General features: G+C 36.0%; 1 protein-coding gene across 3 annotated transcripts in view; it reads right to left on the bottom strand.

Annotated features, from left to right (window-relative positions):
• TDRD3 (tudor domain containing 3) overlaps window positions 1-24016 on the bottom strand; it is a 92922-nt gene that overhangs the window by 12917 nt on the left and 55989 nt on the right. For all 3 annotated transcript variants that reach the window (XM_050970390.1, XM_009085266.4, XM_018908709.3), the window contains 5 exons: window positions 23327-23467; window positions 22234-22390; window positions 21510-21635; window positions 12637-13475; window positions 10574-10699 (listed from right to left, as the gene is read on the bottom strand). In XM_050970390.1, coding sequence (XP_050826347.1) covers window positions 10574-10699; window positions 12637-13475; window positions 21510-21635; window positions 22234-22390; window positions 23327-23467 — 1389 coding nt within the window. The remainder of the gene's footprint in view (window positions 1-10573; window positions 10700-12636; window positions 13476-21509; window positions 21636-22233; window positions 22391-23326; window positions 23468-24016) is intronic.

Raw genomic sequence — 24016 nt, 5'->3', positions numbered from 1 at the left:
TGATTGTCCCCCTGTACTGGGCACTGGTGAGGCCACGCCTTGAGTGCTTTGTCCAGTTCTGGGCCCTGCATTCCAAGAAAGACATTGAGGTGCTAGAGCATGTGCAGAGAATGGCAGAAGGGCTGGTGAAAGGTCTGGAGCACAAGTCCTAAGAGCAGCAGCCGAAACAGCTGGGGTTATGCTTAGGCTGGGAAAAACGAGGCTGACGAGAGACCTTATCATTATCCACAGTTATTCTGAAGGAGATTGTAGCAAGGTGGGGGTCAGGCTCCTCTCCCAAGTAACAAGACAAGAGGAATCACATCAAGTTGTTCTAAGGGAGGTTTAGATGTGATATAAAGAAAAATATTGGTCAGGCCTTGGAGCAGACTGTCCAGGGAAGTGGCTGAGCCACCATCTCTAGAAGTATTTAGAAGACCTGCAGATGTGGAATTTAGGGATATGGTTTAGTGGCGGACTTGACAGTGCTAGACTAATGATTTTACTTCAAGGACTTTTCCAACCTAAGAAATTTTATTATCCTAAAACTGTAATATCCAATCTTCAATAATTTTTACATCTACCCAGTAAGTAAGGAACAAAGTAAAAAAAAAAAACAAAACCTAAAAAACTTTCCATGTGTAAAAGTAAAACTACTGCATAATAACCCCATAGTACCAATTTACTCACATTCACAAGTATTTCCCTTCCCACTTTGATATGGAAGGAAGTCCATTTCCAGGTTGAGTGATGAACTTTTATTGTTCAACTGGCCTGAACGTGTGGAAGATTCAGCTCTCTCAATGGGGACTCAGCTTCATCCCTCTCCCCAGACACTGATGAAACTCTGTGACTTATGATTCAGCTGGGCCTCAAAATGCCCAGCTGTGAGGATTGCTGATGTAACCTAACGTGTGTCTGACATCATCAAAAAGAGGCTGATTATCCAAACAGGGAAAAGAAGTGAGGCTGGAATATGCCAGGAAGGAATGCAAGCAAGAAGAGAAAACCCACAAGCCTGCATCCACTATCTTGTAAAATTTTACTTTCAGTTGTAGAACATTCAAAAACATTCTTGTCCTACATTGAAACAGGACACTGGGGGAGCTCTGTCAAGAAAGGAACAAAGAGTATGGCAATAACTAAACACGAGTGCTTTCATTTGCTCCTATATGCCTTGTGACCCACAGTGAATGTCCTATATGAGAACATGTAGTCTAGAGGAAGAACAAAAATGACTAAATCAGAAAAGAGATGAAGGAATAAATTCAAATAGGCATTCAAATTTAATAGATGAAGGAATAAATTCAAATTATTACATAACTATGCAAAACTTTACTGCAAAAGATTTTATCAACTTGAACCTGCACGAAATAAGATCTCAAGATTTTCACTAAGAAGTCAGAAGCAACACTTCCAATTAGATACCAAAGGAAGGAAAAAAAAAAAAAACAACACCAAAACAAAAAAAACCTCACAAAAGACCAATTATAAACAGGCTTCATAAGCATAGGAGAATATGAACTGAGCATTGAGATAGTCCCTGATATCTGCCTGCATAACCAAATGTTCCAAGTAGGAAAGTTAGAAGATCCTATCATGTTTGATGTTCAGCATGTGTGACACACTCATTAAATACACAAAACATGATAAAAAGTCCCTCTGTATATCCATCATATATTTATTGCTTTGTTATTAACCAACATAATCTCATTAGAGAAACGTGTTTTCCTTTGGCAAAGATCTCTTCAACACTAAAAAATAGAACCCACAAAAAACATACAATTCAACTCCCCAAACCTCCCTCCTCCCCTTATCCCCTCAGAAAACAGCTTAAAAGAGTAATTTTCTATGTTCTAGCATTTATGAAGAAAAACAAAACACCCTGCTGAAAAAAACTGCCTTCACGGTAAACTTCTTCTTTTAGTTCTTATAAAAGACTTATTTTTCTAGATATTACTGATAACACCTGCAGGTCATAAAACAAGGAAGAAAAATGCTCAAGCATTCCAGATAATAACCATCCCTGTATAAGGAAACTTCAGTACATTAAGTAACACATCTATTGAACATGCGCTGTATACATACAAATGAGTAAGATCTAGAATTGCACACACATACCTCAATTACTCCACAGATTATATTCATCATCTCTTCTGCAATACCAAACCAACAGTACCATGTCTCCCTTCCTTAGAAAGCAACCAGTCAGGAATACTACACCAATTCCTCTCATTTCCTCTTTAATTAAAATCCTTTTAATCAAGCGATGAAATGTGGACAAACTCAGAACATGGGAAAGTGAAGAAGACAGGGAAATCAGGAAAGAAACAGTGATGGCAAGAACAGTCCAGATATTTTTACACAACTAACTTCTTTTACTCAACATATTCAATCTCAACACAGGCAATACAGAGAAATCCAAGCAAAGAATCTTCAAGAATTCTCAAAATGAGATTCTGAAGAACTTTAATCACACAAGAGCAGGATCAAAGACAATACTTTACCAAGCAAAGCTATGCTATCTCAAGACAAAACCTCAACTCAGTTTAAAGGAAGATATTTAGTGAGGAACAGTCTCAAAATAACCCAAGGAAGGAGCCCATATGCAGTCTCCAAATAATGAACTGTCATTCTATGCAATTACAGTTAATAACAAGAGAAGGAGAAGAACAGTGTAATGTTCCAAGAGTCCTGCTCTAACTGTCATGACTATTTTCAATAATTGTAAACTCCAAGAAGAATATGTCCTTAATCTGAATTTTGGAGCTGGGAATAATTAGTAACAATATTTCCTAGTCTGATGAATTTGAAATGCTCAAGGTGAAGACTCAGATATATTTTACAATGCCTAATGATACAACCATAAAATTGAAAGCCCCTGGTTTATGCCCACTTGGTAGAAATTACCTCCTCAATTGAAATTTGCCTCCTTTTAGTTTATTAAAAAGTAAAATGCTGTTTTTTAACCACCTTTCAATATCAGTTACCATGTTTCACCTAAGGGCTAGTGTCACAGACCTATTTTATGAAAAACCCTTTTGCTAGGATTTCTTCTCCTGAGAAGCTGAGAGGCCTCAGAAAGGGAATGTAAACAATAATTATCTACTGCTGTGGAATGCAACAGGTGCATCTTTGATTGGTGGTTCTTTTTAATTAATGGCCAATCACAGTCCAGCTGTCTCGGACTCTCTGGTCAGTCACAAGATTTTATTATCATTCTATTCCTTTCCTTTCAAGCCTTCTGATGAAATCCTTTCTTCTATTCTTTTAGTATAGTTTTAATATAATATATACCATAAAATAATAAATCAGCCTTCTGAAACAAGGAGTCAAGATTCTCATCTCTTCTCTCATCCCGGGACCCCTGTGAACACCTCCACAGGCTAGTAACTTTCAGAGGAATAGCTGAATTGTGAACATCTATCTATATTCCAACATGTATACAACAAGTTAAAGTCTGGAAAACTATGTAGCTTCTCAGAGGATAAGGTGCTAAAGAAAAACATGTACTAGCAGTTGATCAGGGTAAGTGGTTTCCAAAAAGTTTGTCTCAAAATGATTCCCCTTAAAAAAAGGCTGGGGAAATAAATAATTATATAAAGAATTATCCTGAAAGAACCTGAAGGTTAACTGTGTGTACGGCATGTATGATGATGTACTGTAAAAGATGCAATGGAATTTAAGGCAATATTTCTAGTGAGTACAAAAAGTCTCAGGTAAGAAAAAAAATGTTTAAGGTAGACTATGAAAAGCAATTTTTCAGCCTAGGACAGGGAAATCACCATATCTTGACAATATGGAAAGTAAGGCACATCCCAACAAAATTACTGCCTACACCTCAAGTGCTTTCTTAAAGGCAAAAGACAGTCTTTTGTGGAAACTAAAGTCACACTAGTAATGTTTTAGATTAATTTCAGCAAATGTCCACCATCACTCAGGAAGATGAGTAGTCCAGAACACTCATCCAACTCATGAATTGAGTCACTGAATTTTGAACTGTAAAATTATTCTAGAGATTTTCCTAACAGTACAGAAGCCAAAAAATTAAAGACATCAAAGTCTTCTCTGATGCAATACTCAGGGATATTTTTTCTACAGGAATCTTAGAACTAATTAAGTAGACTCTACCATTCTCTTTTACCAGTCTTGCTTTTTGTGCAGTCAATGAGGACAGAAGCTATATAAGAGATCCAACCAGGACACATTTATCTACTGCACTTGCTTAATTATTCAGTGGGAAAGATTTCCTGCTTTACACACAACACAAAAAGACCATAGTGTGATGCCAAGGACATCCACGCCTAAGAGGCATAAAGAAACAGCACGCAATCCTTCAAGTAGTTATTAGTTTTTCATAAAGACATTTGAATGGGTTTAACACCTCCATAAAACAGGTAGGCAAAAGTCTTCTCCAGCTTAAAGAAGCAGCTGTAAACCTTTAGCATTTAGTGGTTTTCAGCACTGCTCTTTACACTGCTGGAGGGAGGTTCAAACACCTGCAGAAAACTAAGAGGAGTTTACCTCTTCACTTACCTGAAATGGAAAGCTATGATCAAGCCTGGAATTACAGTTTAAGGTAATTCAACAGACACAAAAGCTCTTAAAGTTCTGTGACAACATACAGTGTTATCAATCTTGAACTCTGAACTGTCTGCCAGCAAGAATTAACTGCAATCCAAGATCCTGTTATTTTCCTTCTTCAGCTCACTCCTTACTGGAGGAATGGGCTGAGAAAACCTGCAAAGAGAATTTTCAGTCTCCACAGAACAAAAGAAACTCTAGAAAAAACAGGAATATGTATAATATTTATGCCTTAATAATATTTTTGCATTCTATTAGCTTTATGCAGAAATACAGTGCAAGATACTGCAGGAAGAGGAAACTAAGCTAAACTATAGGCTTCACTTCATAATTGGAATTCTTAAGGAATTGGAATAATTGTAAGCAAAGAATCTGTAAGAATTCCAGCTTGTTTAGAGAACAAGCAGTTAAGGCCATAACATATATAAGTGGAACTACATACATACATAAGGAACACTACAATGTTTATTTCCTTCATACAGCAGTAGAAAACAAAAAAAAGGTAATTGTAGAGTGTAAATAGGGTGGAAAAAAGCCTATGACATTACTAAGGAAACAGAGAATGGATAACAAAGCAAAGACTTACTTGGCTTTGGGGAAAAATGTCACAAGATAAACACTTTTAGACGTACATTTTAATAATTTATTAAGGGAAAAATATCCTACAAAATAGAGAATAAAATTAAGACTTAGAGTTTTAAGTATTATCTTGACTTTATTTTTTTTCCACAGAACAAATTATTGATTCAGGAAGGTCCTTTCAATGCTTTTCAGTTGTTAGTATAATTGTACATCATTTACAAGAAAAAACAAGCAGTTCTTACTTCTACAATAGCATTTCAGTGACTTTTTTTTTTTTATTTGGATTAAAATACTTTAAGTGACCCCTGCTACATTGAGGGAACTAGTGGAATACAATATTGTAGTGTTACATACAGGACACTTACAAGAACTCTAGAATAGTGGAACCCAAATGCACTTTTAGTATTAAAAATATCTATGAATTGCATACCTAGGACATATTTTTTCAGGCACTAATAAAAACAATAGCAGTTCTAGTGTTCTTAAATATTTATATTGGTATTGTATGTGATTACTGAAAAAAAATCCCCACTACCTTTTTGGTTTATCTAATGTAAAACTCAGCTATATCTTCTACTTCCAGCCACCAGAAAGATAAATAGCTGCATGTAAGGTGTCAGACAGACTGAAAACTTACAAGAACTCTGAGTAAACTGCATAATGGACAGTACGCAATCAATTACTATACTTTTTCATTAAGGTGATAAGCACAATGTATTCTGAGATTATGAGGCAGAGTTGATCTACAGCTAAGAAGAGAAAACAAAACAAAGCAAAAAACCCACAAAAAAAACCAAACAAACCAAAAATCACTTATAAAGGTTGCCAAAAGCAGACCAGAAGCTGAGGTTCTCAAATAATGTGTAATGTCAAGAAATAAGGTCACTGTGGTACTTTGGCTGTTCTTTAAAGTGACTAGCTAAGCAACATTTTGCTTTGCTTTTTTTTCTTCTTCCCAGTGGTATACTTTCATCTGCTTGTATTTGTTGAACAAAAATTTGAATTCAACATGAGTACTAAACAAACAGTACTGAAGCAAACAATAAACAATAATCACTTTTAAGACATAGGCTAAATTTATGCCTTGATAGATTCACTAAATCTTCTCTCAGTATCAGCAACTCTTTCAAAAAGCAGTCTGAATTAGAGCTCACATATAGTGTATTTCTACAAGTTTTCAGTACAGACAGCTAAGACCAAGAATCGTGAATCACAGAATATGCTGAATGGAAGGGACCAACAGTGATCATCAAGTCCAACTCCTGGTCCTGCACAGGCCATCCCAAGGATCACACCATGTGCATGAGTGCATTGTACAAATGCTTCTTGAACTCTTGTCAGGCTTGGTGCTGTGACCACTTCCCTGGGGAGCCTGTTCTAGTGTTCTCTGGGTGTAAAATCTTTTCCTGATATCCTCCCCTGAATCATGCCATTTCATGCCACTTCCTTGGGTCCTGTCACAAGAGTGACTGTCACTTCACTGGTCACAAGAGTGAAGAGATAGGTACTTTCCCCTCATAAAGATGTTGAAGACCACAACAAGGTCTGCCCTCAGTCTCCTCCAGGCTGAACAAACCAAATACCTCAGCTGCTCCCTACAAGGCTTCCCATCAATGCCCTTCACCATGCTTGCTGCCCTCCTCTGGATGCTCTCGAATAGCTTAATGTCTTTCACATATTGTGGTGTCCCAAACTGCACACAGCACTCGAGGTGAGGTCACACAAGTGCAGAGCAGAGCGGGACAATCCCCTCCTTTGAGTGCTTGATGATGCTGTATCTGGTGCCCCCCAGGACACGGTTGGCCCTCCTGGCTGCCAGAGCATAGTGATGACTCAACTTGCCCCTGAAAGGACCCCCAGGTCCTTTTCTCCAGCACTGCTTCCAGCCCCTCATTAGCTAGTGTACACACACTATCATCCAAGGTGGAAAGTCCAGCACTTGTCCTTGTTAAACCTCACACATCTGGTGACTGCTCAGCCCCCCCTGATTTGTCTGGGTCTCTCTGAAAAGCATTTCTGCCCTCGAGGGAGTCGACAGCTACTCCCAATTTAGTGTTATTGGCAAACTCACTCTTTTGAGACCTATGTCTAAGTCATTAATGAAGATGTTGAAGGGCACAGGGGCTGAGTATGAAGTCTGCAGAACCCCACTAGTGACCAGTCACCAAAACTCTGATGTCACCCTGATCACTACAACCCTTTGCACCTGACTTGAGAGCCAGCTGCTCACCCCCCACATAATTTGATTATCAAACTGTGGGCTGGACATTTTGTCCAGGAGCATACTGTGAGAGACAGCATCAAAAGCTTTACTGAAATCCAAAAAAATTACACCAACTGGATTTCCTCAGTCAACTAGGTGGGTTTCCCTGTCATAGAAGGAAATCAGGTTTGACAAGTGGGACTTGACAAAGCTGTGTTGGCTGTGACTGACGAGTGCTTTGTCGTCCAGGTGTTTTCCAATACCTCCCAGAATAATCTTTTCCATTATTTCACCAGGCACCAAAGTGAGACTGAAAGGTCTGTAGTTTCCAGGGTCCTCCTTGACCTTTTTGAGAATTGGGATGGTGCTGGCCAGCTTCCAGTCAGCTGGGATCTCTCCAGATTACCAAGACCACTCAAAAATCATTGCGAGAGGTTTTGTGATTACATTGGCCAGCTCTTTGAGGATTCTTGGATGAATCCCATCAGGCTCCATAGATTTGTACAGATCCAGCTGAACGAGCAGATCCCACACAATTCCAAAGTAAACTGGGAGATGATGATTCTTGCAGTCATGGTTCTCCACCTCAGGGCACTGAGACTCCCTAGGTCCATCACCCATGCTGAAGATGGAGGCAAAGAATGCCTTAAACACCTCTGCCTTGTCCCTGTCCTTGTTTGTGAAGAGACCACCCTCATCCTGTAATGGGCTGATGTTATTTTTACACTTCCTATTGCCCTTAATATATTTGAAAAAACCCTCTTTTTTATTGCCCCCTACATTTTTAGCAGCTTCAACTCCAATGGAGTTGCAGCTGCATAAATTTTCTCCCTACAGTGGCAAGCAGCATCTCTTGTATTCCACCCATGCCACCTGACCCTGCTTCCACTGGGCATACACCTTCCTTTTTGCTGTATTTCCAAGAGAAGATTGCTGATCAGCCAAGCCAGCCTTTTGCCTTGCCTGCTTAATTTCTGACTTTTGGGAATTTCCTGTTCCGGTGCCCTTAGGAGGTGATGTTTAAAAAGTGACCAGCACTGATGGACCCAAGCACCTGCAAAAGGGACTTTACTTAGCTATCTGGAAATTATCTGAAACAACTGAAATAAAAATCAGCGTAATATTTCCAGTAATACATGTTCCTTGGGGCCAATAGCATTGATCAGTGAAAGAAAAGTAATTACTGAAGTCAGTTTAAAATCTGTTTTGTTCTCTTGTAAAGAGGAAATACACCCAAATTACATGAATCTTAAGTCGAAGAACTAAGCAGCATTATAACTTTATTTTGCATTTGTGCATGCTATCCAGATTTATATATAATGAGAACACTGAGACAAAGAAAAATGGCTAACAGTGTCTTAAAAGACAAAGCTGAGTATCAATGGGTGATTAAGAACTGCAAATGCATAATGAGGATTATGCTTAGCACCCAAAAACAAAGAAGTGAAGAGGTAGGTCCTAATCAACTTTCTTCTGCAAATATCCCATAGCTGCAAGGACCTTCTAGCAACAAAAGAGTAATTTATTAGAAAATAACTCATTAAAATGATGTTTACTGTGAAGATGTTGATTGGCATTTATATTGTGTAACTGTAATTTCATTGTTTGAATTTATGAATTCAACTAGGCTACCTTGAGAGAAAAAAGAACCTTCTTTCTTGAAGGTTGAGAAAAGGCTTGAGAAAGGTATTTTTCACTTTTGAATGGACTGAAAGTCCTTGGAAACTCCTCTTTTGTCTCCAGTAATAACAGGGGAAGCCTCAATGACTCAATCAGGATGCAGCATGATGTCAGGACTACTGACATCAGTACTTACTGTCCGAAATGCCTCTCCATACATTGTCCCACCTTTGTATCAGCTTTAACAAACTAACTCTGAAATAAAGTAAGACAACCTGGGGGAACAAAAATGTGGTCCATTTCATTCAATTTCATCCTGTGGCTACATGACTGACAATACAACATGGGAGGAGAGGGATGAGGAAGAACACATGGTCAGACACAGGCAGAAGAGGCAGGGAAAATGACCACCTCACTACTAGGATCAAGTAGGAAATGGCACCTCACTATCAGGATCAACTTAGTCAATACTAGGACAAGTTCTTAGACTGTAGGAGCTAACATTCAGTGGCTTAAAGTAAAATAAAAGCCACTCCTCAAAACTGTAATCAAATGAAGAAAAGTCCAATTTTTAACCCAGAAAAAGGGTTAAAATAATACAATCATACAGTAAGTAACTAGCACCTTACAGATCAGCTAGTCGGACAGAAAGAAGGCAGGATAAAGGGTAAATTTTCATACAAACAGCAATGCATCAGCTGGGAGGAGTTTGGGGTATCTTTTTAAGTACAAAAAGGCCCCCTCAGAGGCATCTGAGAGCTACAGGCAAAAATACATGTTAAAAGACCACTGGGAAAAAGGAGCTGACTGTTCAGCCTCTGCAGCAGTAGTAATATGGTTCTATGACCCAAAAGTAAGAACATAAAATAAGCACAGTCACCTCATCATTAAGGAATCAATATGCAGATGTGTATTTTTTGTGCAGCCTTTTATAGTAAGAGTAAACAGCAAAGAATTGTGCATTCCAGATACTTTTTTTAATTGAAATGTATCTCTGCTTCCACTATATTCTCTAATAAAGCCTTTTAAAATTTCCAACTTCCATAAGGCTAATTAATACATTCTAAACTTCATAAAACAGATTTTGATGCATACATGACCACTACAATATTTGGCAAAGAAGAAATCATTGAAACAAGAATAAAATCATGATACAAAATAAAGGGATACAGATGTGTATTTTTAGTCATACATACACATGTAGTGAAAAGCTGCAGAACATATGTTTTAAATGACTGTTTCCTAACCCTTACAGAACAACATACAATGTACATGAAATAAAACAAAAAATTGGGTTGAATAGAGTAAGTAACAACTTTTAAGAGAGAAAACATGCATAAAACTGTTTGGTTGACAGATCAATTATGCATTTTCAAACAATACAATTGAAATTTATTATACAGGAAGAATACCACATCATAATACATGTCTATCAGCTTTCATATAGCCAAGTAAAATCAGAGATTTTGTGCGTGTACCTTGCAACTATTTTTCTACACATGTAGGTAGAATTCTTTGCATGAGTAGGCATTAATTAGTTAAGAGTTACATATTTTGTACAGACTATGTAGTTTATATTTTTTAATACAATTTGTTATCACATACCCATGTGTCTGCATGAACAGGCCTGATGTTGCTGAGAAGCACCTCTTCATAATTTCCATAATCACTGAATTTAACAACTGCAGTTGTCCCAGAAGAATGGAGAGCTTCAATTTCTGCCCGGTAGAACTTAAAAGAGAAATTTTCAGAGGTCACAAAATACAACCAGAAATACCACAAATACTTAACAACTTCCTTTTCATTTATGTCTCTGTGTGTGTATGCATACTTAGTCTGAGTGAGCATTATATTTTGTTTTAAATTTGTACCAGATATGAAACCAGATATCTTAAAATTCCACATGGCAGACTCCAAGGACATGGCACAATGTATTTAGAGTACTCATTCAGAAGATACGCAGCTTATTTAAGTAGACTGAGCATTTAAAAGACCTGTTTTCATCTTCCTGAAAGCAGAACATATTATTCACTAACACAAATACTGTTGTATACAGTGAAATGCTATTGTAAGATGTTTACTTAAAATATAGATCTGTAAGTGCTTATTAGTCATATACTGATATGGCTTGCATGTGTGTACTTGTATACCTATGTTATCACACAATAAAACATGATAAAAATATGGTGAAAATATGATAAAATTGCCTCTTCATAAAGCCATTTTTCTAAATACAAAACTTGGTTTTTTTACATTTATGCAAATATAGCTTTGTTGAAGGTATTAAATAAATTTATCTGACTGAACACAAAAAAAACACTGCCTCCTAACATGGTTAAGCTTAGTACTGTCTTTTATCAACAGATTTCAGAATTGTCTTAGAAGTGAGTAGCAGCATTTACTTAAACTACTGGAAGAAGTAGTTTAAGGAATTGCTTTTAAAAGAAACCAGTTACTGCCCAAAACACACCTTCTAATCTGCTGAATACATAACAGCCTGGAATGATGTCATATGTATTTATCTTGCAAAGTTTGTACTTTCAAAAATTTCAAGATCTCATTTCAGAGTAATGCAAGTACTCTGAAAATAGGAAACAATTCAGTAATATGCCATTATATTTCACACTAATCCATCCACTCAAGCTACATATTCCTATTTAAGGGAGTCAACTGACTATATGTGGTCACTGCCAATAATCCTGCATGGTTTATCATTGATTTTAGTCATACCAGCAAAAAAGGGAAAAATAAAAAAAATATAAAAAAAAGGAAAACACTTATAATAAATACAATAAACTTAAGAAAAAATTCTTTAAAAAGCAAAAAAAGGTGTGAATAAAACGTACTTAAAGAACAACAATATTTAAGGTAGTTCTCAGATTATCAGAAAGGGGCAAAACCCAAAGAAACTACCTATGAAGAGTGGCAGACAACTCTTGAACGGGTGATGACAAATCAAAGAAAACAGCCTAAAACTTTCTTAGCAAAGGAGAAGAAAGCAAAATGTCCTGCAAGAAAAATCTTATTAATGGGGGAAAAGAGCTGAAAATAAAGTATTTAAACTTTTAAAAATCAGTAGTACAAATATATCATGCACCTTTAATTAATTTGACCACAAATTCTTTAGCTGATAGCATACAAGTCTAATCAAAATTAAGCTTTTTGTTGGTTTTGTTCTGTAATGACTGAAAGAAAACTAGCAGGTTTTTTACAGCCTCATTCCTGCAGACTTTATTCTTTCTTTGTGCTGCTAAATGTTGTGTGCTGATTTGTTCCAGAAAACAGTATTACACATCTACCATTATAGATATTCTAGATAGCACAGCATCCTGGTTTTGCTCCTCAGCAAAGAATATGGGCACCTAGATCCACATTCATCCTTTTAAATTTTCGGCACTTAAGTCAAATGCTTCAGTAAGGAGCTTAAGACATCCTAAACTCCATGTACGTGGCAGAAACAAAGACTTGATTTAGGGATTTAAAAATTGTGTGTGGTGAATGCAAGTGACATAAAAATAAAACACAGAGACAGAGTTAGGCAAGAAGCACACTACACACCTATGAACAAAGGCCATGTCTCTGTGGTAGTGTGCTAAGTACCTCCCACACATGCCTAAGAGAACATTAGAGGTACAACTTGAGATAGTTCTCACTTAGCAAAGGCATACCTTGTTGTCTTCCCAATAAAGAGCAAAGCATTCATCCCCTGGTCTCCAACTTTTTCCATACTCCATGTGACTCGATGGTTCCAGTATTTTCTCTGGTTTGATGGGCCCAGTTCTCTTTTTGGGACCGGTGTTGTAATACAACATTTTATCATCAAAACATGGGATCACAGTGGGTCCTGATGATTTGATAGGTCCTACTCGTCTTCCTTTCTGATGATGCTCAGTATCTCCATTTGGTACAGCACTAAAATTATCAGTCCTACTTGGATTTTGGTAATCATTATTAACACCAAAATGTTGCTCACGTTTTACCATAAAGGCTTCACTACTTATTGTTCGTGCCTTCCTATCACAAAAATTTTCGGAATTGTGCGTTTGGTTTTCCCTTTTCCCACGTTTCTGGTTATTGTTGTCTGTCACATCTTGAGCAGCAGAATTTTCCTTGAATTCTGAGAAAGACACTCCTTTTCCTACTCTGTTCTGCATGTTGTTATCCCTTTTTTTGAAAGTAATATCACTCTGGTGAGTGGTTATGGGATAACCCAAATCCTTTGACCTATCATTTCTAGGATAATGTCTGTCACTTTTATTTTTTTCATCTGTCCAGTGTTCTAAAGAGCTGTGCCTTTCAGGACCTCTGTTTCTTGGTAACCCACCACTTTCCAAAGCCTGCCTTGAATTCTGAAAATCCTTTTGAAAACGAGGGGGTTTCTCATTCCTTGGCTGTCTCATGTCATTGCGAGAAACGTGTCTTGAATGATTCTCTTTGATGCCATTCTGTTCTGTATTCATAACTTTGTGCTGTACTTGATGTGTTGGCTGAAATTGCAATTTTGGTTCTACAAAGAAAAAAATTATTTCAATTAACATATTTCACACAAATACATTTTAGAAATACTGTTTCAGCCTCTGATAAAGCAACAGTATTCTTCAGAAATGTATGCACCTTTGTGACATGGAAATGAAATGGTACACACAGAGAATTTACCAGACACATTTGAACTGAAATTCCTAGTTATCAGAAAATATACCCTGCTCTGGCCTGTACTGAGAACTAAACCACCTATGAGCAAGAGAAAAGCCAGGTATAAATTTCCAGATTACTCGTTCCTCCCTATGGACACCAACAACCCACTTGAGTAAGAGCCCTTTAAGACAGAAAAACAGAATTCCAAGATGATGAAAGAAGGAGAGAGGAAAATGAGGAGGAAAAGGGAATTCTTCTAATCTGAATTGAAACTTTCTGTAAAAATACCTTGTTAACAGTTATTCAGGATAAAAGAGAAAAGGAGAGAATCAGAAGTGATGAAATGAACAGAGCTGGCAAAACGTGGATAACAAGAATAGTAGCAAAGCCCAGGACTCTGGAGACTCTGATCAGTGAGCCATAACAGGACCTTCTCAAGCATCACCTTTAAGAGCTTCAACCAGAACTCTTAACTGATGAGAATAAAGACAAGATTATCATGAATATAAGTAAAGAGAGGAAACATGTGATGGCCTGCTGGAGAGGAAGGGAGCTGTGGATATCTGTGGAACTTTTTATGGAATTATGGGCTTTTTAGGCAAACATGGAATTTTTAATGGATTGTCTAGGTGGAGAGGAAAGGGGAGAAATGCAGATGAACCCAGGGGAAAAATAAAGAAGAAATGAAGAAATGAGAATAAATAGGAGAGCTGCAAATAAGTAGGTTTCTGGTCAATACAGTCCTGCATGTGATCACTGTAACCTGTCTCATCTCCTTATTAAATTCTCTTTCTAAATTCTCTGTTGTGTATGTGAAGGGACATGTTTTTAAACTGGCAAATTTGAGGGAGGATAAGCTGGTAACTGGGACAAGGAACAGTGAGAGAGACCATGAGTCTCAAAGGCCATCTGCCAGGGAGACCCCAGGTCTGGGCTCACACAGTCACCAGAGCTCTATAAAGTACATTCATGTACCTTCCTACCAGCTCCAGGCTGTAGCAGCCCACAAGCTGGACCAGAGGTGAAGGGGATACCACAGGTCAGGAGTCTCCTGGCCAGGACAGACTCACATAGCTGTGTGCATGGTGGTGGCTGGGTATGAGACCTGCTAGCAGACTTTAAACCTGATGGAAAAGGAAAACATAAACCTATTAAAGGGATTCATGCTTACATGAGCAATTTTGTGCCACGTGGGCGGTTGCAAAGGTGTAATTTTCTTGCTTGTGTCCATGAGCCTGGCATGTGCATGGGCCTGGTGGGACTGTGCAGTCAGGCTCTCACACATTCCCATGAAAAGGAATGTTACCACTAGAAACAATGAACACTGATATCTGACAGCAAATGTATCGACTTTCATAATTACATGCAAGATGGCAAATTAAAATTAAAATGTAAATTCTACTTGATTTTTTTATAAAAAAAACCTTTGAAGCATCACATAATTAGTAGTAGCTCACAGAATTTTAATCAATTTAATTCACTAAATTGCCCAATAAGAATCCAGCTCAATTTTTACATATTGTAAAAATATGTAGCATAACTTCTAGAAGTCACATTTGCTTTACTAAAATTACAGTGTTTTTTGGTTTTTTTTAACATGGCATAAGCAAATATAAAGCTTAGTTTGAACATGATCTTGGAAAAAATGCATCTTACTCCATAATATATTACTCTGAAACCCATCACATTTTTAATGTATTATATGAAAATATATACTACTCATAAACAAGAGTTTCATAAATATGCATTTTCTTTTTAAAAATGCATAGATGACTTTAAATCTCCTATAATTAATTCTTTTGGTAGAATAACACCTTTAAAGTAAGTACCTATTTATTTCTTCTTTACAAATGAGACATGAAAATACTGTTTTTCTTTACTTTATATCTGTAACTTTTCACTTAATAGCTTCATTACACTTTTCCACTTCTGTATAATACCAATCTTACAGACTTCCTATCATCTAGAAACATTTAACTTAATTATTTAATTAACAGTCTTTGTTCTCTTCTCTTTTGGTAGTAAAATGCTCAGGCTTCCACTCTTCCTATGCCCAATCTAAGCTCTTAGGTCTATTTCTAATGTTAATTACACACGAAATGACTGAACAGTTCCATGACCCCTGAATGTTTACTGCCTTGTACACACCACCACAGAAAAATGTGTATAAAACTCTAAACTAATTCACTTATAAATCATCTTACTTAATATTCTGTAACATTAAATTAATTAAGTTAAAGTCACTTTTCCAACAGAAAAAAAACCCAGGAATGGGTTCACGACTAGATTGGGTATGGTAATACTTTCCTAGGTGGCAGGATATTAGGTTTGACTTAAACTCAAAATGTTTCCTCTTAAGGGCTTCCCTTTGCCCTTTTTCTAAACGAATAAACATTTCCTGAGCTGAGATGGGCGGTGACAGTACTTAGTACATACAAGGTACAAGGACTCTATACAAAAATGCATGCAAAGCAGTTACAGTTTAGTTAAAGCCTCAAGGAAAACTCAAAACATAGAAACATTCTTCTGTAATTCAGAAGAGTTTACTGAAATTTCTATTCAATTTCATAATATGTAATGAGTAATTTTAGCTTTGTCTACACAAGATAATGTGATCATAACATAAAAGCAACAAGCTGATTTGAAAGTGTATTGCATCCTTTGATTACAGATTTCTTTTTTTTAAATAGTAGTGGAAAGTTAAAATAATGCTACATGTTAGACAGCAGGTAAAGTGACTAGAGAATTTCAAAAGAGTGAACACAGTTCACAGTTCATTTTTTTCTACGTCTCTTTACTGTGACAAAGGCTGACACAAAACAACTGAGTTTTTTTAGTTTAAGCTTAAGGTATGCAACATCCAAGAAACTTACGTTTTCTACAGGGGTGAAGTTCTTGTGCTAAAAGCTCCCCTGGGGACTGCATCATACACAGCAGCCTTAAATGAGCAGGACACAGTAACTGATTGATTGACATTCAAGCACAAGTCATTTGCAAATGGAAACTGCCAAGTAACAATAAATGTTACTTTGTCAACAACAGTCAACAAAAAAAAAGCCAGGAGATGAGAATAGTACTGGTTCTTCCTGTATTTGTGCTGTCTGGTCTGATCACCAAAAAAATGAAGGGATTCTAAAGTTTCTTTATGAGAAATAGGGATCAAAAAAAGCATCAAGGGATCCCATTAACAAGTTGTCTACCACAACTGCTTCTACTTCCTGCCCCAATTCCAACAAACCATTAGCAACTGTTCCCAGAAAAGTAATGCCTCCTACAGGGGTATAACAAATATTAACTTGGCATTTAACAAGAAGATGTAGTAAGCTACTCTCAAACAATGGGATAGGTTAACCCAGTCATCACTGTTGCAACTAGAGGTTTGGGAACATGGTCTGGAAAAAATACATTTAAAAATTAATGATAAGGTTCTTGTCATCTACTCAGAAGTTTAGAGATGCCAAGTAGCACTTGTCAGTCTGGAACCCTCACTCACTTTGGCTTTTGTATGTGATGACGCAAGAAAACCCTACAGGACCAATCACATTCCCCTGATTACAAGGAACCGGCAGGATATGCTGCACTTGGAAATCCCAGCCAACACAATTTACAAAGCACTGCTCAATGCACAATGGGATTTTATCATGTTTAATAATGTGGCCCCGTCCACACCAGGGGCAATGTTTTGGGTCTCTCCTCTCAGACTGAATAATACTTTTATGTAACTGTATGGAAGTATATCTTTGAGACAGCTACCTCCAGGGCATGTTCTATCTTGTAGTGGCCAAAAGATTTAAAAATTAGAAGATAATTAGTGATACATTTGCACACACTTTGTGTCATGAAGTAAAATTCCCATTACCCAATAGCTTTGTCAAGTTAAATAAATATCAATATAATTCTTTCTAAAATGTAGCAACACTGAGGATCAGGGACCTGAGTGCATGTTTCTGTTGAAACAAACCAAATACAAGCTGATAAGAGCTATAATAAAGAAGTGAACAAAAAAAACCCAAAACATTCTGCACCGTATTCACTACAAACTTTAACTAACTGGATTAAAGGACTCTAACAAAAACTGGTAATTTTTTTATTATTCTTTTAAATGTATGAAATTTACTATATTTGTTCTTTCTACATTTAAAGACAAAATAAAAGTACAAGCCTTGTAACATATATCATCAATGCTAACATACCAACACAACAAATAGAAGTGATTTTCTTGATAGTCACAATTAGCTCTGACTAAAGTTCAACTTTTAGAAGAAAGGCTGAATAAGAAATATGACTATTATTTGATTTGGATCTCTTGTCCATAGCATTCCTTGCTTGTTGAAAAGACGGCTATTGCATGGCAGACTTCAAATGTTACAAATTTCTTTTAACTCCAAAAAGTCAGACTCTTTTTTCTCCTCCAAGCACCCTCACTCCCAGATATTCAAATAAATTGTGTGACCACAAAATGAAACAAATATTTTTAATTACGCTGTATTGCATTACCAATTTATTTCAAACCTTTAATTTATTTGGGACTAGATAAAAAATAATGTTCATTATTCATTAATACTATAGCCAGAGCTCTTGGTATCATCTTATTCTCTCTGATAATCCTTGTGTTTACTTATTTAAGCTGGCAAAGATAGATGAGTTGTTCCTCATAACAAAAGAAAACAATAAGAAGATTAATGGAAAAAGTCTTTTGTGTTCAGTAGCAGAAATTAACCAAGTGCAAGCATAGGCAGCTAATTGAAAGCAATTTTGTCTTCTATTTGTGTTATCTCTTGCAGTCAGGAGGTTTCTCCTGCCAAAATTCAAACTGCTTAATTTCAACACAGAAATACTTTGGTAGGTGCCACCAACTATTCACAGAAACAAACAAACAAACAAATAAATAAATAAGTGAATAATGAAATGAACATGCATTTTAAAGTTAAGGATATGTTTGTTTTAATTCTTTGCATTTCATTTAAATGAAGTAAGTTTAAAGCATGCTGTGTTTTACAATTAAAGAGCTAGCAGATCATGGAGTCAGGTATTTAATAATTTTGACAGCTGTAATTACTTAAAACAATTTTTCCCTAATGGAAAAGAGGAGATAAAACATAAAAACATCACAAGATATCAGTTATGGGGCAAAACACTAACATGGTTTCTTGTAACTAATAAGTACTTCTTAAAAAAAAAAAACAAAAAACAAACAAACAAAAAAAAAACAAAGCAGCAAACAACAAGAAACTTAATGTGCTGCCTTAACTTTTAAGAGGAATATAAGAACCTCCTAAAAAAACACAAAGGTATTTCAACTCATAAATGCTTTTCTACTTCGTCTAAATGCAAGTACAAAAAGTACCAAATCAAAGAAGAAAATTCAACACTGCAGTTCCTGTTCAGCAATAGAACCACCCAGCCAGAAGTGAATTTAGAAATTCTCCACACTACTAAGGTTTCAGGTGTAATTAGAAACAGTAGATAAGAAAAACAAGGGGGGATGCACAAAGCAAATCAATCTTCTGCATGCTTGAAAAGAGAAACAATTCTTTTTTTCAGACACTTTCTCCCCCCAGATCACTTAAGATTTTGAAGAAAATTTGGTGTAGTACAGGATTAAAAAATATTTAAGCAAAACCACCTTTTGTTTTTTTGGATTTTACATCAACTCCCAGTCATTTAGAAGGAATTATACTCTGCCTGAAGTGTACAGGACTTTAGCGCTTGCAATAATGATAAATACGGCCATTCCAGGTAATTATCTGCTCCTGATCATACACAAACATGTCATAGTAGGGACTTGCTCAGTTATTCAAAACCACTGTCCCAATACAAACCCCCTTCTTTCTCAATACCTAAAAAACAACACGAGATTTTAGAGACCATGCAGGACAGCAAGGTGCCAGAAATACTGCAGAACAATCTATCTTCTTTTATATGTAGCATAGCACAGTCTTTGGTGAATATAAATGGAGAAAAACCTGCCAGCCTGGGCACTCCTTAGTGTATTACTGTGCAGAAAAATCAATGAAGAGACATTCTTGGCTTTGTAACATCACATATTTGAGTTGTTTCGATCAGTTTGTCCAACGTGCCTTTCAATTCTGACCAATACTTTTCTAATTCTAAGTGAAACTATGTTTCCCTACTGTTCATAGATGACAGGATCAAATTAAATTTAGGAGGTATTAGTTACATATATATCCTGTTTTCTGCAGACATTTTGATGCAGACTTCATGACTGAAGTGTTCACAGTGTTGAGTATGGTCACTGCAGACAGATCACTCATACTTTTAAAACTCCTGTCATCTCAGTTTGAATGGAATTTAAGACAACTAATAATTAAGAATTTAACTGAAATTCTTTTCAAAGGCAGAGGCAATAAACTAGAGGAAATTAACTTTCAATGTATGATTTTAAGGGTGTGTTTGAATTCATCAAACTGCCGACTTTTTCTAAAATCTGGCAAAGAAAAAAAATCACTTTTGAAAGTAAAAAAAAATATGCCTATGTATTTCTTGAAATATCAATTTAAAAGACTCTGCAAGCAAAACTAAAACCTGGCATAGAAACAGAGATGCAATCCCATGGGCTATACTCAGTAAGAAAAATAAAAGCTAAGAACATGAAACTAAGCAATCACTTCAAAGCCTTACAAAGTACATCAATTTTTTTTTTAGAAAAAAAAAAAGGCAGAAAGATTGAAAAGAATTTCACAAAATAATCAGAACACTTTCTGAACTCTTCAAAAATGCTAACAAGTTAGGTTTGGGTTTCTTTCAGGAAATTATGGCTCAGGAATAGTACAGTAGATTACATATTGATTACTCAGATAAACTGAGAAAAACCAACAAAGTGATAAAAACCATAAAAGCAAAAACCCTGTGTGTCATGCTAGGAAATATGCCAGAAGCTTCGGTAGCTCAAGGAGTATAAAACCTTTAAAAAGTTTTAATAGAATTATGTTTTTCTTATGACATTTATGGAATCTTTTTATTCTTATTTAAGTGGAAAAAAACCTCATAAAAGTGATGTGCATTTATCTTCAAAACACAATATTGAAGATTATAAACTGAAGTAAATGTAATAAATATATCTGGTGTTTTACTCATATAACACTATGGTACATTAGTCTACATACATGCACTAAATCCAAAAAAACACATAAGTACCTCTAAGCAATCAGCAGGATCATTTTAAAAAAGCAATTCACTCATTTCATGAGTCTTGATAAACTACTATTACCTACTTACTACAAAAACACTAACAATAAGAAATTTATATAACCCACAGGGATTATTTATTTTATTTTTCTTTACATGTCTTTGAGACAAACATGAAAGCCTTCTGTAATATCTCAATAGAAGCGCAAAATGTATCCAAAGAAAAATCAATGTTTACAGTGTAAGCCAAAAACACTATCATTGTTTTAATTTCTGCTCATCGTAAAAAATCCAGTGCATCTTTGGTAAGTAAAATGAGTTGCCAAGAAATATCTTAAATATCATTCCTATATCTGCTTTTTGAAAATGTGGTTATATTCATTACATGACCAGTTTACAAAATTGCATCAGCAAATGCAGAATGCCTGTGTATTTAAAAGTTATTTTCTTTGAATATTTTGATTATAACAGTGAACACTTGTGATGTCATAAATAAAGATTCATGATTCAGGAAGAATCCAGTCAGATTAACAAATTGTGGTCATTCCAAATTACTGACTTTTAGACATCTAACCACCACTGAGCAACTTATTTGACCTTTTTTGAGAGGAATAATTCCCTAAGCATTCTTTGTTTTTTTAATGACTGACTGTGGAGGAAGTTCTAGGAATCAACTTTTAGATGACATACTTAGGAAAAATAATTCTACCTACACTATCCAGCATTTGTTCTAGATACATTAATTTCAGTAACTCACCCTCTACTGCTAGAGTACCCATTTTGGATTCCAGGAAATCAAACAGTGTGCTTGGTGCAGATGGTCTGGCATTTCCTAGCTCTTCTTCATCTTCAGGTCTTATTCGGCCTCGGCCCTTCCCCTTCCCTGTAAGCATTAAAGGCTTTTTGTGAATGTGCAATAAAAAATTTAACAACACACACATGCTCTCACGTGATTTACAGAATATTTGCATTTTCTGTCTTTAAAAAATTCTGTAACAGAAAGGCAGTGATAGGACAAGGGAGAACAATTTTAAACTACAAACTGGAGAGATTTAGATTGGATGTGATGAAAAAATTCTTTACTATGAGGGTGATGAGGCACTGGAACAGGCTTCAAGGCCAGGTTGGATGGAGCTCTGAGCAACCTCATCTAGTGGGGGGCCTCTCTATCTGGGAGGTGGGCGGGAGGGAGGTGGAATAAGATAATCTTTAATGTCCCTTCCAACCCATGTTCTTCTGTGATTCTAGTATACGCATTCCCATTTAAGCCTAATTAAACATCTAACTTCCAATACAAAAATTTAGACAAGAATACAATCCACAGAAACCTTTCTTAGGGATTTGCTTTCAGGTTTGCAATGCATTCTAACTTGCAGGAAGAAGACATGCAAATATGCCCTTCTATAACTACATTAGTAACCCACCATACACAAATTCTTTGGCTTGTAAACAGTTTTAAAGCATCTCTTTGCAAGATTTACCTCTAGGTGGTGGTCCCTGAATGGGTTTCTGTTTACTGTTGTTCAGAAGAAAATTTAATGCTGCCTCTAGGCTGTTACTGTTATCCATAAGTGCCTGCCTTGCTGCTTCTTTGCTAAAACCCATCTCTGTTATGTGTTTTAGAGCCTTCTCATCAACCTGAAATGAAAGGTAAAAACAAAAGTAATAAATGCAATACTCTATAAACACACCAGATTTTACATTATTTTTTTTATTTTATTTTTAATTGAAATACTATTTCTTGTTTATTATAAATATTTTAGTTTTATATAAAACCTTTGCATATAAGCTCAAAAGAACCAGGTAATCAAGGGATATATTTTTTTTTTTTAGTAGTATGATTTTTAATTCATTAGTTTCCAGTTCTACTACTACAGGCCTTCAAATTCTCCTAGTCTATATGAAAACTAAAAGAAATACCTCAAAATAATATGGGTATCAAAACTAGCCACCTGTTTCAATTCAAACCCCTCCAAAGCTTTTGCAGACAACGCAAAACCCAGTTACTTCTTAAAACATGAATAAAACATAATTGGCTAGAGATTTTACAGAAGAAAGCAAAGAAATGCAAACAATTTACTTGTGCAGAAATGCAGGCTCCATTATTCCAAACTGTATAGAACATGATGACAAAAAGCCAAAACAGGAATCAAAGAGCGCTAAGTACAGAAAATGACATTGCACCTGCACCAAAATCATACCAGTTACCCATTTACTTCAACAGCTGCCATCAAAAACATTCTTAACTGGAACCCCATGAATATAACACTAGCTACATGTTCAAAAATAGCCATATCAAGACCCTACAGAAAACCCACAAAATCCCAAGCCTAATGGAATCTAACCTCTGAGATACATAAATTTTACTGAATAAATGCTTAGCCCAGAATCACAGTGAAACTCATAATTATCTCAGAAGGATACAAAAGAACCATAAGTATTCTAAGCAGACCTCAAAATAAATTGAAAGGAATGTCATCATCCCTCAAGGTATTTTGATCTTTTTCTTGTTATATTTGGGGGTTTGTTTTCAATCTTACACATTCAAGACTCCATTAAAGTCTTCCATCTTACCAGTTCTCGGTAGACACCTTCATTCTTCCCCTCTGGTTTTGCTATCTTCTCTTTCTGGAACAGTTCCCTGTTTCGATTCCCTCCAGCGCTCACACTGAGATTGCTTCTGCTACTACCACCACCTCCTCCAAATGTCTTGGTCTTTAGATAAGCACAAAATAACATTTCAGCAAACAGAAATAAAGAAAATATTTAGTAAGTAGAATAAGTAGAAACTTTTGTTGCAGTGGGCTTTTTTGATTATGCTCTGGGTCAAAAAATAAAGCACTAATTTACACACACAGAGAAAAAAATTAATTTATTAGTCAGGAATTTTTTTCCCCTGTGCCCAAATGAGGTTGTAAAAAGGGTATACAATTCTAGCTGTCACAACTTACTAATAAGCACTTTGAGAAATAAACTAAAAAGAAGACCGAAGGAGAGCATAAAAACCTGACACATAAGAACTAAATTTCCTAGCTATTTTTTCAGACTGAGTTCAGCAAATTATGGGGGTTTTGGGAATGAAAAAGAACAGATGAAAATTGATAACCTGTATTTATTACTTAAATCTTATTAGCAAAATTGTACACCCCTCATATTTTAGTAGTGGTAGCAAAATCATATCTACAATAAAACATTAAGATACATTTATTAGCTTTATTAAAATAAGAACATAGCCATCAATTCAAAAGGAAGGACTCTAAGCCT

Source organism: Serinus canaria, chromosome 1 (genome assembly GCF_022539315.1).
Source record: "Serinus canaria isolate serCan28SL12 chromosome 1, serCan2020, whole genome shotgun sequence".
Taxonomy (NCBI): Eukaryota; Metazoa; Chordata; class Aves; order Passeriformes; family Fringillidae; genus Serinus; species Serinus canaria.
Note: the sequence above shows the minus strand (reverse complement) of the source record. Positions and strands in the feature narration are given on the sequence as shown.